This window comes from Bufo bufo, chromosome 2 (assembly GCF_905171765.1).
Source record: "Bufo bufo chromosome 2, aBufBuf1.1, whole genome shotgun sequence".
Taxonomy (NCBI): Eukaryota; Metazoa; Chordata; class Amphibia; order Anura; family Bufonidae; genus Bufo; species Bufo bufo.
In genome coordinates, this window is record NC_053390.1 from 117,257,149 (window position 1) to 117,275,665 (window position 18,517).

The 18,517-nt window shown below is 42.7% G+C and overlaps 1 protein-coding gene across 4 annotated transcripts in view; it reads right to left on the minus strand.

Moving 5' to 3' along the window:
* Positions 1–459: 459 nt before the first annotated feature.
* TMEM171 (transmembrane protein 171) overlaps positions 460–18,517 on the minus strand; it is a 39,080-nt gene continuing 21,022 nt past the window's right edge. For 3 of the 4 annotated variants that reach the window (XM_040421463.1, XM_040421462.1, XM_040421465.1), the window contains exons 3-4: positions 10,710–10,845; positions 460–1,752 (exon numbers count right to left, since the gene is read on the minus strand). In XM_040421463.1, the coding sequence (XP_040277397.1) occupies positions 1,509–1,752; positions 10,710–10,845 (380 nt within the window). In that variant the 3' untranslated portion in view covers positions 460–1,508. The remainder of the gene's footprint in view (positions 1,753–10,709; positions 10,846–18,517) is intronic. The other variant, XM_040421466.1, reaches the window with a different exon arrangement.

Sequence of the window (18,517 nt, forward strand, 5' to 3'; positions counted from 1 at the left end):
GGTATCGGACCCATTCATTTTCAATGGGGACGGAAAAGATGCGGACATCACACAGTGTCCTGTCCACATCTGCATTTCCGGTCCGCGGCCACGAACTTCCGGTCCGCAGCTCAGCAAAAAAATAGAACGTCCTATTTTTGTCCGCAGCTGCGGACAAGAATAGGCATTTCTATTGGGGTGCCGGCCTGGTGTTTTGCGGATCTGCAAAACACTGAGGACGTGTGAATGGACCCTCAGTCTTAGACATGACACCATCATCAGAAAATATGGAATGCCTGTCCCCTTCAGACCAGCTTGTCTATTCTGCCCAATAGTCATGCACAATCATATAGGAACAATGATAGTATAATACTGTGTATATTTCTTTATAGTGTTTCAGGTCCTCATTAAAAGTCAAGACAATGGTTAATACAGCAAAATAATGTACAGCATTACACATACATTCATGGTTCTGCTTTATTCTGTTTTCTATGCATTTTTTGAAAAAAAATATCTGTTACACATTTCATTCAGTAAATATCTGCACAGGAATAGGAATATAGAAATTTTAAAATTAACTTAAAAAAATAATTATTTGGAAGGCGTTAACACCGGTTTAGGATTAAAAGAAAGCATAGTAGGATGTACTCACAGTAATACATTAGATTCCTAAAGACGTGTAGTTTACATAGAACTGATCTAAATCTAAGCTTTTTATTAATTTATCTTCTGCACATTGTCCAGATACTGGACATGAAATTGTATACAAGACAAGTGGGGAGAAAACCGGTTGCCCTGGACTAGAATAACATGTATGTGGTATTGCAGACTGGTTCTGTTGAAGTAAGTGGGACTGAGCTGCAATACCACACACAACCTGTGGGCAGGCGTGGCACTGTTTTTAGAAGAAAAGAAAAAAAAAGCAGCCATGTTTTCGTAATTCAGGACAACCCACTTTAATCCTTTTGCTTGTGCATGATTTAGGAGTTTTGTTTAAAGGAACTCTCTAGGGAAAAACAAAAACTGCATACATTGTTATGCATAGTGCTGCCTGACGACGCCAAAAGGAGAAGTCATGCACTGCCCCTTGAAGCCGTATACTAGATTTAACACAGTGTTGCATGCACATGGCAGAACCATGTGTACTTGGGCTTGGCTTTATAGTGGCACAAAAAGCTCCCAATATGTGCCACCACATAGTGCTTCGAGCAACACAGCTTCATCTTTAGTGGCAGATCTCATAGGGCAGAATTGCTCTGTAATATGGCATCCAATGGAGTATGAAATAGTCTCTTGCAGTCGGATTGATACAAATACACCCATGTGCATGAGGCTTAATACTCTATAAAGTTTTCAGGATCAATATGATTATTAAGCTTCACGTGTAGACCATGAGGAGTCACATATACAGGTACAGTTCATACTAAAGGCAATTACATGGATGCCACCTCTGCCAGGAGATGGCAGATGCACATTTTTAATACAACTTGGCATTTATTTTACTCCTCGCAAAAGTTCACAGTTTTGTCCTAGGTGTCTTCTGGTACAGGATTAGATGACGACTCTGCAGGATTAGGATTAGATGAGTCCCTTGGAGTAACGGGGGGTGATGTAGAGGGTTCAGGTAATGCAGAATCTTTCTCTTCATATTTTGGTGGAGGGTCCGATTCAAAATACACATTGGAATAACTTTCATTGGAGTAACTGGGTAGCGGAATTGTGTATACCGTACAATCTTGGCCTGCGATGTTGCCTCCATCATTCTGATATGTCCTGCGGAAAGTAAAAGGGACAACAAAGACTCAATAACTGTACTTCATGTGCAAGAGGTTTTGCATTTAGCTATGGCCCAACCAGCATTTAAAGGGAACCTGTCACCTATACGATGAGGTCCTCACTCATTTCAGCGGTCTGTCATTTCTGTGATGGCAGTCCGTACTTTAAGAGTACTGACCTGCCGAAGCCTGTAGCATGTGCCAGCACAGCGAGGGAGAGGAGTCAGATGAGGCTCTCTGACCCCTCCCAATGATTGTCAGTTTTCTTTTGTTGTGCATAGGAAAAATCCTGTCAGCCACCATCCAGAGACGGGGTGACCAGAGACAAAGAGTCTCATCGGACATCTCCCTTACACTGCTGGCACACATAGGGCCTTGGGGTACGTCAGTACTCTAACACTGACGCTACACCAGTGAGTGCAGCATGTGCAGTGGACGGGTTTGAGGTGGCCCCCAAAGATACACGGGGTCTCTGTTTCACCACATGTTGCTGCCCTCTGGAGGGTATGGTAAGGCATGGTGCAGCCCAATGGAAATTAAGTCCAGAGAGTCAGGGTCCGCAGTAAACAAGTGGGCATCTTTACTAGAGGAACTCAAGTGCAAAACCATACAGGCAAGACACTGAGCTGGCTTTTCCTGTCTCTTCCCTGGCAGAAGAAGGTCTTATTCTGAGGAAGGGCCGGAGTTAGCTGTCCCTCTCTTAGAAGGCTGGTACACTGGCCAAAACGCTGGCAGAGCTAAAACCAGATGGTGAAAAGTTCACTTTGGTTACTTTTTTCTCCAAATCTTAGTCCCTTATAAAAAGACAGTGGAAAAATATTAGCTTCTCTGGCAGGAAATTCCCCAAGTTTTAGTGTGAACTCGCTGGGCATTAACCCTTTTCACAATTCAGTGCAAATGAGATGCCATCACAGTGCAAATGAACAGGATATATCATAAAAATCCAATTAACCCTTGGGCTCCTAGCGCCGTACATGTACGGTGCTGGAAGGTTCTTTAAACATGGCGCCCACTCGTGCATGCAGCAGGCCCCATAGCCGGCAGCACTCTGCCGCTTCAAACAGCAGAGGCCCACAGCTAATGTCTGCGACCAGCATTTAATCCTTTAGATGCCGTGGTTGAGGTCGACCACGGCATCTAAATAGCGAAAAAAAACTGAAGCATGCGCTTCCGGGTTAAGACTGGCTCCATCATGTGGCAATCAGGGAAACTATAAAGAGGAAAAAACTGGAAGTGCTGGAACCACTATATTTATTTTGTCCTGATGAAGGGGGCCACATGCCCTTGAAACGTGTCGACTTCAATAAACCTGTGTGATCAGGGGCGTAGCTATGGAGGGTACAGAGGTAGCAGTCGCTACCAGGCCCAGGAGCCTGAGGGGCCCAAAGACCCTTGTGCCACATAAGACACTGGCATTATAGAAAGTACATGCTGGTCAATTTAGACCTCTGGCTGGAGGGAAGGGGTTAGGTTAAGAATTTGGCATGAGGGGGTGCCCTTTCAATGTTTGCCACAGGCAGCAGGAAGGCTATGTGCTCCCCTGCCCCTTGCCAACGAGCACTGAGGGACGGGGGCCCAAGCTGAACTCTTGCACCAGGGCCCATGAGCTTTTAGCTACGCCCCTGTGTGTGATAGTACACTCTCTGCCTGTGACATTGTGCCTGACAGTGCCGAACAAGTGGTTCCATCACTTCCAGTTTTTTTCCTCTTTATACCGTATCACTGCACTGAATCCTGAAAAGTGGAGTTGGGAACCAAGGCTGCAGCCAGGCCGTCTCCTGGATGCTGGTCGGGATTTAAATACCAGCAAGGCGATTTCAGTTGTTGTGACTTCATCACAACAATTTTCGGTAAGCGCAATTTATTATCTTACTATTTGTCTGTTAAACGGTACCACACATGAGGCGCTGCCGCCTCTCCCTGCTTTTTATATTCACAATCAGGAAAACTAGTCATTCATTTTAATACACCGAATCTCTCTGAAGAGACCCAGCATATTAAAGCTGAAGTTTCGATGTTGGCCAGCAGGTGGCAGGCCAACATAGGATATCAGCAAGTTCAGCTTGTACGGTCATTCTTGGGGAATACAGTATAAGGGTCCATTCACACATCCGCTGAATGGGTCCGGATCCGTTCTGCAATTATGCGGAACAGGTGCAGACCCATTTATTTTCAATGGGGCCGGAAAAGATGCGGACAGCACACAGTGTTCTGGCCGCATCTGCATTTCCGTTGCGCGGACCCGAACTTCCGGTCCGCAGCTCCGGAAAAAAATAGAACATGTCCTATTCTTGTCCACAGCTTGGGGTACCGGCCTGGTGTTTTTCAGATCCACGGATGTGTGAATGGACCCTAAGCAGTATATTGTAGCCTCCTAGAAGAGATACAAAAAAGGTTAAAAAAATAAAAAGTTAAAAAAAGTTAAAAAATATAATTGAATAAAAAATAAAATTCAATAGGTATATGTACATGGACATTGTTTTTCATTGGCCATCTGTCCTTTTATGAAAAATGTCAGCATGTTCAGGTCATTGATAGAGATGTGTGAATATCTTTCTTTCATGTAACTAGATTGATTTTCTTATGTAGTTGCTTTAAGCTGCTTGTCCCTTATCTCAATTGCCTCCCCTCCCCCTTTGCTTCAAGCTGTCTATTTGTCCAACACCAGCGAGAACGGAGGGGGAATCGAAGCTGCAATAGGCCCCTGGACTGTGGAAGAATGCTTGAGCCAATTACATAGCTAGATGATTCACATAAATATTCACTGCCGATAAAAAAAGCACCTCCTTAAAGTGTCACATATGACGTAAGCAGTAGTAATGTTAGTAAGACTCCATTATAATATGGCGCCAATGCACAGATGTTTACATTAAGTCATATACCAAAGTTTGTAAGATAGTGCACACTGCGCAGACTCCAAGTGTTATCTCCTTTCTTCTTATCTCTTTTTCCTTCTTAGCCAATTAAATAACGGCATGAGCCTCAGAGGGGGACGCCTCCTCTGAAGATGTAAAAACGGCTTTACTTATTGTAATAAACAGAGATGGTCTTTGACCAGCTTGCGGCAGTGTCTAGTCTCTCTGCCACGCATGAATATTAACCCCTAGAGGGTACCTTGATTTGGAGACCAGAGTGTATCTTAAATGCTTTAATTAAAGCAACTTCAACATCAGGTCATCCATTTTTCATGCAGGTCTGGTGCATTCAAATCATTGGGTCAGTGGAAAAAAACTGATAGAATATGGATGCAATCCAAGTACGGTCCATTTTTCACTGACGGTTGCTAGGAGATGCTGGCAAACATGTGCATGAAAGACGGATGACAAATGGATGTAACCTGGATGAAAAAAAGTACACTGAACGCAATCGCTGACAAAACTAAACAGATTTTCACACTTTCTGTATCACTCGTTTGAGCGATACAGAAAGAGACCTTAAAAAGGGATTTTCCAGCTTCTTGCCTTTTAAATTTCAAGCCCAACCCGCTGTACCAAAAATAAAAAAATCTATATATATATATTTTTTAAATCCTTACCTGTTCCCCTCCGTTACATTTCAGCTCCCTTCTACAGTTTTTAAGGTCCTGACCCGTAAACTTTTGGGCAGATGGAGGGGGAACACATGCAACCAGAGGCTTAAGTGGTGTTGTGTCGCCAAACGGCATGTCGCTGTGGGGTCATGTGCTGTTTTGGGGCACGTCACAGTTACATAGTTAATACGGTTGAAAAAAGGCATAAGTCCATCAAGTTCAACCAAGGGATAGGTGGGGACGCGAATCCCAGAATGAAGCGAGACTCAGATTTCTACACATTTCCATAAGCATTAATGTCATTTACTATTAAGAATTCATCTAAACCATTTTTAAAACTTTCCACTGTTCCTGCTGTGACCACGTCCTGAGGAAGTCTATTTTTGATGATTCTGGAGACTGAACTTTTTCTTCTCCCGTCGGAGGCAGTGCCCCCTTGTCTGTTAAGGGCATTTGACATGGAACAGTTTTTCACTGTATTTTTTGTATGGCCCATTTATATACTTGTATAGGTTAATCATGTCCCCCCTTAGACATCGCTTCTCAAGACTAAATAAATGTAATTATTTTAATCTTTCTTCATAACTAAGACCCTCCATGCCCCTTATCAGTTTGGTCGCTCTCCTCTGTACTTTTTCCAGCTGCAGTGCGTCCTTTCTATGGACTGGTGCCCAGAACTGAACTGCATATTCTAGATGAGGCCGCACCAACGCTTTGTAAAGTGGCAATATTACATCCCTGCCCCGCGAGTCCATGCCTCGGTTAATGCATGACAATATTCTGGTGGCCTTAGAAGCAGCTGATTGAATAACAGCATACAATGTCAATCTATGATCTACAAGGACACCCAAATCCTTCTCAATAAGTGACACCCCCGGATAAGCTTTTTGTGGACCGCAAAATACATACGGTCGTGTGCATGAGGCCTTATGGACATCTTTCATAGACTGCATATTTACTACATGGCTGAGTGTCATCTGCAAAAATAGATATGGTGCTATTAATCCCGTCCTCAATATCATTAATAAATAAATTAAATAATAAAGGACCCAGCACTGAACCTTGGGGTACACCACTTATAACCTGGGACCATTCTGAATAGGAATCATTGACCACAACTCTCTGGACATGGTCCTTCAGCCAGTTTTCAATCCAATTACAAACTATACTTTCCAAGCCAATAGACTTTACTTTACTTATTAAACATCTATGAGGGACAGTATCAAAAGCCTTTGCAAAATCCAGAAACACTACATCCACAGCCGCCCCTCTGTCCAGGCTACTAATCACCTCCTCATAAATACAATGGCCAATCATTGGCTGCACCGATGCATATTATCTCATCCATTCAGAAGTTTACAGGATGGGGACCGGCAGGGAGAAAGGGACCCAGCACGGAGTGATTTTTTTTTTCTACATGTAGAGATGGCTGAGTGTCAAATTAAAAAAAGTGCAAAAAGGTAGAAAACCACTTAAAGATCTATCAGTGAGGCTTAAAAAAAACGGTCATCAACGTTATGCTGTCCATACTAACGGCAGAATAAAGTAGAGACAGATGAGTTGATTTCAGCGGTCTGTCATTTATAAGTTAAAACTAAGTGGTTGCCGAGAACCAACATCACAATCATTGCAGACTGGGCCTGGAAAAGAGTCCCGGCCACCTGAGAAGAGTCCTGGTTATTCATGAATTCCTGCTCTCCCGCCCACCTGCTGATGACTGACAGGCTTCTACCGAGTTTTCTTCCTTTCTCTCTAGGAGAGAACTGCCAATCATCAGCAGATGGGTGAGAGAGCAGAAGATTATGCATAACCATGACTCTTCTCAGGTAGATTTGACTCTTTTCGAGGTCTGGGCTGCAGTGATTATGATGCTGGTTCTCAACAACCACTTTTAGCTCATTAGTGACACACCGCTGAAATCAGCATTTCTGTCACTAATTTATGTTGCCCTCAGTGAGGTCAGCATAAAGTTGATGACAGGTTCCCTTTAAGTACACACGTGACACACTCAAATTCACTTCACTGCTGTCTCCCAGGGATGTGTGCATTTTTCCAAACTAGTCTACTGAATATGGTCACTTATTGACCCTTATAAACGAATAGAAGTGGGGCACACTCTTAAGTATGGGGATCTTTATTGACACAATAATAATATCACAGTGAATAACAATATATAAAACCGACACAATGTAGATAAGAAATCAATATATATCAATATATAAAACTGACACGATATAATGGCGGTAAAAGAGTAATTAGTGAACAAGAAAAATGGATAAAATCAGTGCATATTTAAAACGAGCAATAAATAAGCGAACAATAAAAATAGAATTAAATAAACAATGGTCATAAGATAGCAATATAAATAAGATCCCAATAAATATATGGATTTTCGTGGAGAATAATGTTCCCTCATGCACTGAAGTCCACTCCGGTACCAGTCCTAATATCAAATGTTTGGAGGAAATTATAGTTCCAAGTACATGCCGCAATATAGATTGAATTGTATAATGAATCGGCAGGTTATGCGAACAGCGGCGTCCCGCTGTAATAGTAGCAAGTGATCACTTTTGATGAATATACGCAGGTCTTACCCGAGGATGCTTGATACTGGATAGTGGCCCCTCGACTCGGCTTGTAAGTAATGTCTCCGGTCTCAAGGGGTAGTAGCCAGGTTTGAATTTCGCGCCTGTAGGATTGTTTGATACACGTGGTGAAGTCCGTCTCACGTGGAGTAACGTCCTAATATATCGGCGATTCTCTGGCGATAAAAAAGTCTTCCAGGCTTCCTCTGAGTTGCAGACCCTCTTCTGTGGATGGTGGGATACCAAACGCGTTTCGGGGATTTACTGAGGAGACCCCTTCTTCAGTGGTTACCACTGAAGAAGGGGTCTCCTCAGTAAATCCCCGAAACGCGTTTGGTATCCCACCATCCACAGAAGAGGGTCTGCAACTCAGAGGAAGCCTGGAAGACTTTTTTATCGCCAGAGAATCGCCGATATATTAGGACGTTACTCCACGTGAGACGGACTTCACCACGTGTATCAAACAATCCTACAGGCGCGAAATTCAAACCTGGCTACTACCCCTTGAGACCGGAGACATTACTTACAAGCCGAGTCGAGGGGCCACTATCCAGTATCAAGCATCCTCGGGTAAGACCTGCGTATATTCATCAAAAGTGATCACTTGCTACTATTACAGCGGGACGCCGCTGTTCGCATAACCTGCCGATTCATTATACAATTCAATCTATATTGCGGCATGTACTTGGAACTATAATTTCCTCCAAACATTTGATATTAGGACTGGTACCGGAGTGGACTTCAGTGCATGAGGGAACATTATTCTCCACGAAAATCCATATACTTATTGGGATCTTATTTATATTGCTATCTTATGACCATTGTTTATTTAATTCTATTTTTATTGTTCGCTTATTTATTGCTCGTTTTAAATATGCACTGATTTTATCCATTTTTCTTGTTCACTAATTACTCTTTTACCGCCATTATATCGTGTCAGTTTTATATATTGATATATATTGATTTCTTATCTACATTGTGTCGGTTTTATATATTGTTATTCACTGTGATATTATTATTGTGTCAATAAAGATCCCCATACTTAAGAGTGTGCCCCACTTCTATTCGTTTATACACTTTATCACTATCAGACTGGGTGGTGTCTGTTAGTGGGTGCACCTCTGTTGGATCCCCATCTCATTCTAGTGCGACATTTCTTTTTATATTCACTTATTGACCCTTGTTCACATAATCTCTTTAGGTGTAACACAGAAAGTACACCATTTATTTTTCAGTATCACAGATGGGGAAAAAACTGTGGATTGCTGCTACCTCAGTGCAGCAAAATCATACTAATTATTTATCAGTGATCTCTGTCTTGGTGTAGATATAAAAACTGTGTAGTGTAGAATCGAAAACTAAAATGACCAAGCAAGTGGTTGGAATATAACCAAACTGATTTAAAAAATAAATTAAAAAAAAAGGGGATATACTAGTACATATTTATTGCAATAGCTCACTGATCTCAAGCCTGTGGAGCCAGTGCAGAGAATCAGAGTGGCAGTGGCCCTAATGAGATGTTTTGTCATGGCGTAGTGCAAAGGTGGTTTGAAGAATCAGGCCAGAAGTAAATGTATAAGGCCCCTTTCACACGGGCGAGTATTCCGCGCGGATGTGATGCGCAAGTTGAACGCATTGCACCAGCACTGAATACCGACCCATTCATTTCTATAGGGCTGTTCACAGGAGCGGTGATTTTCACGCATCACTTGTGCGTTGCGTGAAAATCACAGCATGCTCTATATTCTGCGTTTTTCACGTAACGCAGGCCCCATAGAAATGAATGGGGTTGCGTGAAAATCGCAAGCATCCGCAAGCAAGTGCGGATGCGGTGCGATTTTCACGCACGGTTGCTAGGAGACGATCGGGATTGAGACCCGATCATTATTATTTTCCCTTATAACATGGTTATAAGGGAAAATAATAGCATTCTGAATACAGAATGCATAGTAAAATAGCGCTGGAGGGGTTAAAATAAAAAATAAAACATTTTTTAACTCACCTTAATCCACTTGATCGCGGAGCCCGGCATCTCCTTCTGTCTCCTTTGCTGAACAGGACCTGTGGTGAGCATTCATTACAGGAACAGGACCTGTGGTGACGTCACTCCGGTCATCACATGATCTTTTACCATGCTGATGGATCATGTGATGACCGGAGTGACGTCACCACAGGTCCTGTTCAGCAAAGGAGACAGAAGGAGATGCCGGGCTCCGCGATCAAGTGGATTAAGGTGAGTTAAATTTTTTTAATTTTTTTTTTAACCCCTCCAGCGCTATTTTACATATATTGTCCCTCACCTACAGCAGGGTCTGGAAAGCTGTGGTTTGCTGGTCACTATGCTGACTAAACACAATGGGGATTATTTATTAAACTGGTGTAAAGTACAACTGGCTTAGTTGCCCATAGCAACCAGATTCCACCTTTCATTTTTGACAACTCTTTTAGAAAATGAAATGTGGAATCTGACTGGTTGCTACGGGCAACTAAGCCAGTTCTACTTTACACCAGTTTGATAAATCTCCCCAGAAGAAGTCTCAGTTCTAGGAATCTCTCTGGAGTAGAGATCTCACAGGAGAACTGGATAAAGTCGCTTGGAGGAGGAGCGCTAGCTTGTGCCTCTTACCTCCATTCAGACAGGGCTCAAACTCCCCCTCCTGGCAGGAAGTGGGACCAGCCAACTCCTACCAAGAGGGGAGAAGAAGAGGGTGGTTAACCATGTTCCTGTCGACCACACCTCTTCTGCGGATATACTGATATAACACAATATAAACATAAAACAATAACAATTGCAGATACCCCCAGGTCTGGGGTATTGCACAGTCATGGATTTTGGCCTACCTTATGTTATAAATACTACTGTAAGCGGGTGGATTCTCACTTCTTGGTAAAGTTGCCCCATCTGAACCAACAACTGGTGCTAAAGGATCCTCAAAATAGGGAGGTGGCGGTGATGGGAATATTATAACGGTATCACCTGTGAAGCACAAATAACACTTTTACAGAGGGTAAAAACTGGAATGCACTAACAGTATCAAAAATGCATCTTAATCAAGATATAAAATGTCCCCCCTATTATCATTCCTTTACTAGGCCCAAAGTTCTATGCTCATTAAAAGGATGAAATATCTTTATAATAGATGGCACTCAAAAAACAGAGCTACATCCACTTCACAAAGCCAGGGTTAAAAGGAAGGTGTTCAATTTTAGTTTTGTTTGTTAGATTTAAAGGGGTTTTCCGAGATTTTTATCCTCAGGGATAGGTCATCAGTATCCGATTGGGGGTCTAACACCCAGGACCCCTGCCATCAGCTGTTTGAGAAGGCAATGGAGCGCTCAGTAGTAGTGCCAGTGCCTTCTTTCAGTTTACCAAGCACAGCGCTGTGCTTGGTATCTCAGCTCTATTCGCTTCTATGGGTCTGAGCCTTACCTAGGCCACGTGACCAATGAAAGAGTCACCACATGGAGTAGGCAAAGCTGTGGGAAAGCCGGTGGTGGTACTGCTAGCGCAGGTACCTTCTCAAACAGCTGATCCGTGGGGTTCCCGGGTGTCAGACCCCCACCGATCAGAATCAGATGCTCGGAAAAGGACCCCTAGGCCCCCAATATACAAAGACCAAAAGAGTGCTCTTAGTCTTAGATCCTTTGTCAGGCCAGGGATACTGACACAGGCATCTGTCAGGGATAGCACACTTTATTCCTTTCAGAGCCGTCCAGTAAAAACACACTATATATGTTCTTTTTAGCTTGGACACCTATGGGGGACATATGTCACTCAGTGGTTTCTGTTAAACTCATGCATACAAGGCTTCTGTTAAAATCTTCCCAGGAAGACGACTTTGGGAGCAGAATGCAATGTAGTGCTGCAGCGATTGTAACAGCAAGGGCAACAGCTCAGTGGTCTGTACAATCGAAACGCGTCGACAGTCGTCCTTGCAATATGCGACTGGAGCGATTTTATGGATTCAAAAATAAAGAAGTTATGGTTTTAATCTTTGAGTGCTAGATTTCTATAGTTGGAGCAACAGTTCATTGCCGTGCCAGTTCATCTATGGCCATTGACCCCAACACTTCAAGATATAAATATAACACAAAAGCATCATTGTAGCTACACTGGAATGTCTCACATATACGTTTTTGTATCACTTAGGGCTCACGCACACGAACATTTTTTTGTTTTGCGGACAAGGATAGGCATTGTTACAATGGAACCTAAAAAAATATATATATATATATGGATGTAATACGGATGTCACACGGATGTCATCCATATTTTTGGCGGATCCCTGTTTTGCAGACCACAAAATGCATACGGTCGTGTGCATGAGCCCTTATGCACACAGCCGTCTTCTACAGTATACCATGTTTATAACAGAAAGCAGACAAATCCATACAATTCAATGGGGCTAGTCACATATCCGGCATTTTCACAGATCCATGTGTCCGATTTGCAAAACTGACTATAGATCATATTCTTGTCCATTTCTATTGATTGGAGTGAGTATTAGAAAAAAAAAATGCACACAGAACTGGTTTTCAAGGATCCAATAATTTGCAAACCAAAAGTTGGCCATGTGCATGAAAACTGCAGGATTAGAACATGCAAGTCTATCTACACAGAGTGCCTATAGGTTGTGTACTCAGAGTCCCTACACATGAATTTGGCACTGGTGTGTTTTTCCCACATTAACAAAATGTCAGCAAAACCACCTGTGTTTTTTCGGTTTTGTTTTTTTTTTGCTGCAAACGCCGTGATAGTTTTTCTGGCATTTTTTTGCGCACACAGTGAGGATCATGTACGCAAAACTGGCATAAAAAAAGGCGACAATAAAATTTCTGTAACAGCTGATGTACATGTCTATTGGGATTGGATCCTGTCCTGTTGCATCAGAAAAAAACTTTAGGAGAAGTTTTACTAAGGTTCGCATGATGGGGGACTAAATACAAGGAGCCTTAAAAGGGGTTGTCCACTTTATTTGTATTGATGACCTCAGGATAGGCTAGCAATATCAGATCGACGGGAGGCAGACTCCCAGCACCCCCACCAATGAGCTGTTTGAAGAGAAAGCTGCTACGAGTGTTGCCTTCTCTTCGTTTTTTACCTGCTCACCATCACAACCGCAGCGGTGAGCAGGTATAATTACACCTAAGCCGTCCCATTCACTTCAATGAATAGGAAAGAGCGCTGCATTCTCTTCAAACGGCTGATCAGTGGGGGTGCCAGGAGCTGGACCCCCGACGATCTGATATTGAGGACCCATCCTGAGGATAGGACATCAATATAAATAAAACGGCCAACCCCTTTAAAGCTCCATATATGAGCAGTTTTATTTAGTCCCCATCATGGAAAGATTAGTAAAACTTTTCTTAAAACTTTTTCTGATGCAACAGGATGGGATCCAATCCCATAGGTCAGTGATGGCTAACCTCCTGCACTCCAGCTGTGGCGAAACTACGACTCCCAGCATGCTCCATTCATTTCAGCCCAGCAAGTGTACATCTTGGGAGTTGCAGTTTTACCACAGCTGGAGTGCCGGAGGTTAGCCATCACAGCCATAGGTCATCAATGTAAAAAATACGGACAAGCCCTTTAACATGCCCATGGACATGAGACTCTGAAATCTTTTTACCTTTCAAATCTCAGAAAAAAACTAAATCAATTCCTCATTTCATACATGTCTTGCCTCCTATGTTGTATATCAAACTACAGAGATAAAAGCAATATACATGGCAACAATAATCCTTTCTTCGGTCGGATTAAAGTTTTTTGCAAAACCATATTCGCTACAATGTAACATGTTTATCGTAAATCCATAGCAAAATTGTTACACCTGAGCACATCTTCTCATGAGAATACGTAACTCTATCTCCCCATATTTATACTAAACATGGCTGTATACAATACACAAAGAGATGCTGTCTTTAGATGTGGACGTCAGCAATAAGTCCAGCCTGATAACATGCATTTACAGAGAGGGAAAAACACTGAACAGGAAGGAACAGGTTGTCAGAGACCTCGCTTGATAAGACAGAGGGACGAGGTGGTTATTGCTATCCAACATCTGCCTGCTTAGACGCAGATTAATATTAGTAGGGGCAGGGGACTACTCAGACATATTCAACCGTAAAAAATAACGTATTTGATTTGGAGAAAAGAATACAAGAGTCCGTGGAACTTCTTCTAAGCCTAATTTCACACGAGCAATTTTTTTTTGGTCCGGATGCGATGCGTTTTTGTAACCGTATAGCATTCGGACTGAATCCTGACCCATTCAGTTCAATGTGTATGTGCACAAATTTTTCACACATCATCCCTGCGTTCAGGAAAAAAATCTCAGCATGTTCTATATTGTGCGTTTTTCACACAGCCCTGGCTCTATAGAAGTGATTGGGGCTTGTGTAAAAAACGGAAGGCATCCGGATGCAGAGCGTTTTTCACTGATGGTTGTTAGGAGATTCTTCAGTTTTTCCCTGAACAGATCCTAACGCTATCCAAATCACTCCTGTCTAAGGCCTAAGAGTATGTTCACATGTAGCAGATTTATCATAGAAGCTTCTGTTTTGAATGGGATTTCTAAAAATCCATATACATGGCTTCAGAAACAAGAAGGACTGCACATGTGCGGAAGAGATTCTCCGTCACAGAATTTTTATAATTGTAGACTTACAAGCAGCAGATTAGAGGTCAAAATTTCTGCAGGAAAAATAAATAAATAAAAATCAGCTCCCCAAACCTGAATGGGGGTGCTTTTGTGGCAAACACATCAGGAGACATTTATCATGAGGGGAATTTTTTAAGTCAGTTTTGCAGGAGTCTGCATTGTTGTAATATGCACCAAATTTATCATACGCTGTTAAATACGGTGCATTTTTTAAAAGGGTTGTGCCTATAAAATCCCTTGTCATGTGGATAGGTAATGTGTTAAGTATTTAATCACTAGGATCCAATCTCTGGGACCCCCAGCAATCACGAGAACAGGGGTCCTCAAGTGCTGCTGAACTGCCCCATGAGAAAGACACCGGGGTACACATTTACCTGTATTGGACTGCTGCAACACTCCCCCAGGCCAGCAATCAAACACTTATCACCTATCTTGTAGAAAGGGAATATGGGAGAGATTTATCAAAACTGGTGTAAAGTAGAACTGGCTTAGTTTCCCATAGCAACCAATCAGATTCCATCTTTCATTTTCCAAAGGAGCTCTTAAAAATGAAAGGTGGAATCTGATTGGTTGCCATGGGCAACTTTAGCCAGTTCTACTTTACACCAGTTACATCTCCCCCTAAGTGTTATTAGTGGCACAACTACTTTAAGTCTAAAGCCTCAGTCATGCATTTTGTCATTTCCATCAGTGACTGTGAGCCAAAACCAGGACTGGAGCCTCCACAGACATAAGGTGTAAGGGAAAGATCTGCACATGTTCTGTGTTTAGAGCCGCATCTGGTTTTGGCTCAAAATCACTGATGGAAATCACTGACATGTGAATGAGGCATACTATGTCTGTCTTGAGAGGTTACTCCACATTCTACAACCACTCCTTTACTGGTGCAAGACTGAGACAATTTTTGTGACTTTTTAAAAAGCCACAATTGATAAATCTGCATTGTCAACTCGACAGGATAACCATGTTCACTTTGCCAACTAGTTTTCAAAACTGATTTGTAAAAATGATAAATGTTGTAAAATATTTGCACAAAAAGAGCCCAAAAAGTCACAAAAAATTTGTGAATTCACATTAACAAATCTGCTGCATGTAAACATGCCTTAGGAGCTTATTCACACAACCATATTTTTTTTCCATGTGCCAACCTTTTATTTTTTAATGGACAGGACACAAACCCATAAAAGTTGATTGGTAAAAAAAAAACGGATTTGTTATTAACCCAATCTGTGTGCCCAATATGAGAAAACTCTCTGCAGGTCCCATTCTTATCCATTTTTGCAGAAGAGAATAGCCCTTACTACTGAGGGGGTGAAAAAAACCGGAATGCACATGGAAGTATTAGTTTTTCACTGATCCGTTTTTTGTGGAGAAAAAAAAAATCGGACACAGGGATGTGAAGAAGCTCTTACTAGCATCAGTGGAGACTAATGGGGTCATTTATCAAACTGTTAGGCCTCTTTCACACTACCGTTTTTTTTTTTCCGTTTTGCGGTCCGTTTTTTTGCGTTCCGTATACGGTCCGTATACGGAACCATTCATTTCAATGGTTCCGCAAAAAAAACGGAATGTGTTCCGTATGCATTCCGTTTCCGTATTTCCGTTTTTCCATTCCGTTGAAAGATAGAACATGTCCTATATTTGGCCGCAAATCACGTTCCGTGGCTCCATTAAAGTCAATGGGTCCGCAAAAAAAAACGGAACACATACGGAAATGCATCCGTATGTGTTCCGTTTCTGTTCCGTTTTTTTCTGAACCATCTATTGAAAATGTTATGCCCAGCCCAATTTTCTCTATGTAATTACTGTATACTGTATATGCCGAACGGAAAAACGGAACCGAAACGGAAACACAACGGAAACAAAAAAAACGGAAAAACGGATCCGTGAAAAACGGAACGCAAAACACTGAAATGGACATACTGTAGTGTGAAAGAGGCCTTATACTGTAAAGTAGAGCCTATAGCAACCAATCAGAATCCACCTTTCATTTTCCAAAGGAGCTGTGATAACTGAAAGGTGGAACCTGATTGGTTGCTGTTGGAAACTAAGCCAGTTCTACTTTACACCAGTTTGATAAACGACCCCATAAATGTACACATGACGTAAAAGTAGAGATGAGGGAATCGATTTTAAAATTTAGAAGTTCAGCCAAATTTTTCCAAAATGTTCCGATTCAAACTAAATTTTTGTGCGATTCGATTTGGGAGAGAGCAAATGGGTGTGGGTTTTCAAACAGAATTTCCACGTGGATTTCAATCCATATAACACTTGCAGACTTTGATGCAGTTTTGTCTCGATTTCAGGGAAGGCCAATTTCCGCTTAGAAAATATTCACAAATTAAACAGGAGTTGTCCAATCTCATGCACGTTTCTTGTACTTCATCGTGCTGCAGTTCTCTGCACAAAAATCAGTGTGTGGGAAAAAGCACAAGTAATCCGCAACGTGTGCAGAGGAGACAGAACAAAGCATCATTACAGCAAGGAGCATAGTACTTCTGACCAATAATAAGAAGTCATTATGGTTGTTGGGTAGAAGCTTTTTTTTAAAATTAGTTAAGGCTACAGTTCATATATGATCCGGCAGAGGAAAAGACTGACGGAGCTCCCTATATCCGGCATAGCCAGATAGGGCCTCACACTACCGGATGCCCATTGACTACAATGGAATCCAACATGGAGTCAAAGTCATCCACATTTTGGCTGATATACCTCCATATTATATGGTGCAATCAGGGGCGTAGCTAAAGGCTCCTGGGCCCTGGTTCAAGAGTTCAGCTTGGGCCCCCCTTCCTTCAGTGCTTTGCGGCCAGGGGCCGGGAAGCACATAGCTTTTATGCTGCCTGAGGCAAAAATTGGAACAGCACCCGCCCCCCATGCCAATTTATTGACCTTAGGCCTCTTGCACACACAAACTGCTGGTCGCAATGCACGAACACCCACCGTGGGGCAGCCGCAGCGGATCGCAGACCCATTCACTTTAATGGGTCCGCGATCCGACCGTTCCGCAAAAAAGATAGGACATGTTCTATCTTTTTGCGGCACGAAAGTACGGGACGAAACCCCACGGAAGCACTCCGTAGTGCCCGTGTATTGCGGATCCGCAAATGTGGTCCGCAAAGCAGGCACGGAGCGCACACTGTGCAATAAGCCTAACCCCTTCCCTCCAGCCAGAGGCGTAACTTGACCAGCAGACACTTCCTATATTACCAGTGTCTTCTTATGCACCGCAAGGGTCTTTGGGCCTCCTGAGGCTCCTGGGCCCGGTAGCGGCTGCTACCACTGCACCCCCTATACAGTAGCTACGCCCCTGGGTGCAATGATGCGGCACAACCACAAGGGGTGGATTTGGCAGTGGAATTACTAGAGCAGATTTTGCCTCTCAGTCTCACCCACAGCGTATTCATCCCATGAAATGGCTGTACCCTTAGATGTCTATGGAGCAATTTGTCATTGGATTCCTTATCAGCCAGACAAAAATAAATAAATAAATCATTTGATCAAGCGGCATCAATTGGACTCCATATTGCAGAGATCCTTAGTAGCAGAACACTGTGTACTGTACCTGACAATGACCTTTCAATAAATGATGCTGTAGTGGATTTTGGCACCTGTAGCTGTGTGACATGGTGCTATATTGTTACTATAGTTGCACATGTTCAAATGCTAAGCCTCACAGTATAAAAGGACTAATAAAAACAGAAAAGGTCCCTTAAAGGGAATATCATCACAGAAGGACTTAATTTGTGTTCTGCTTTCTGAAGACCTACAACTGACTCCTATTCACTGGAGATACCCTAAGGCCCCTTTCACATGGGCGAGTATTCCGCGCGGATGCGATGCGTGAGGTGAACGTATTGCACCCGCACTGAATACCGACCCATTCATTTCTATAGGGCTGTTCAGATGAGCGGTGATTTTCACGCATCACTTATGCGTTAAGTGAAAATTGCAGCATGCTCTATATTCTGCGTTTTTCACGCAACG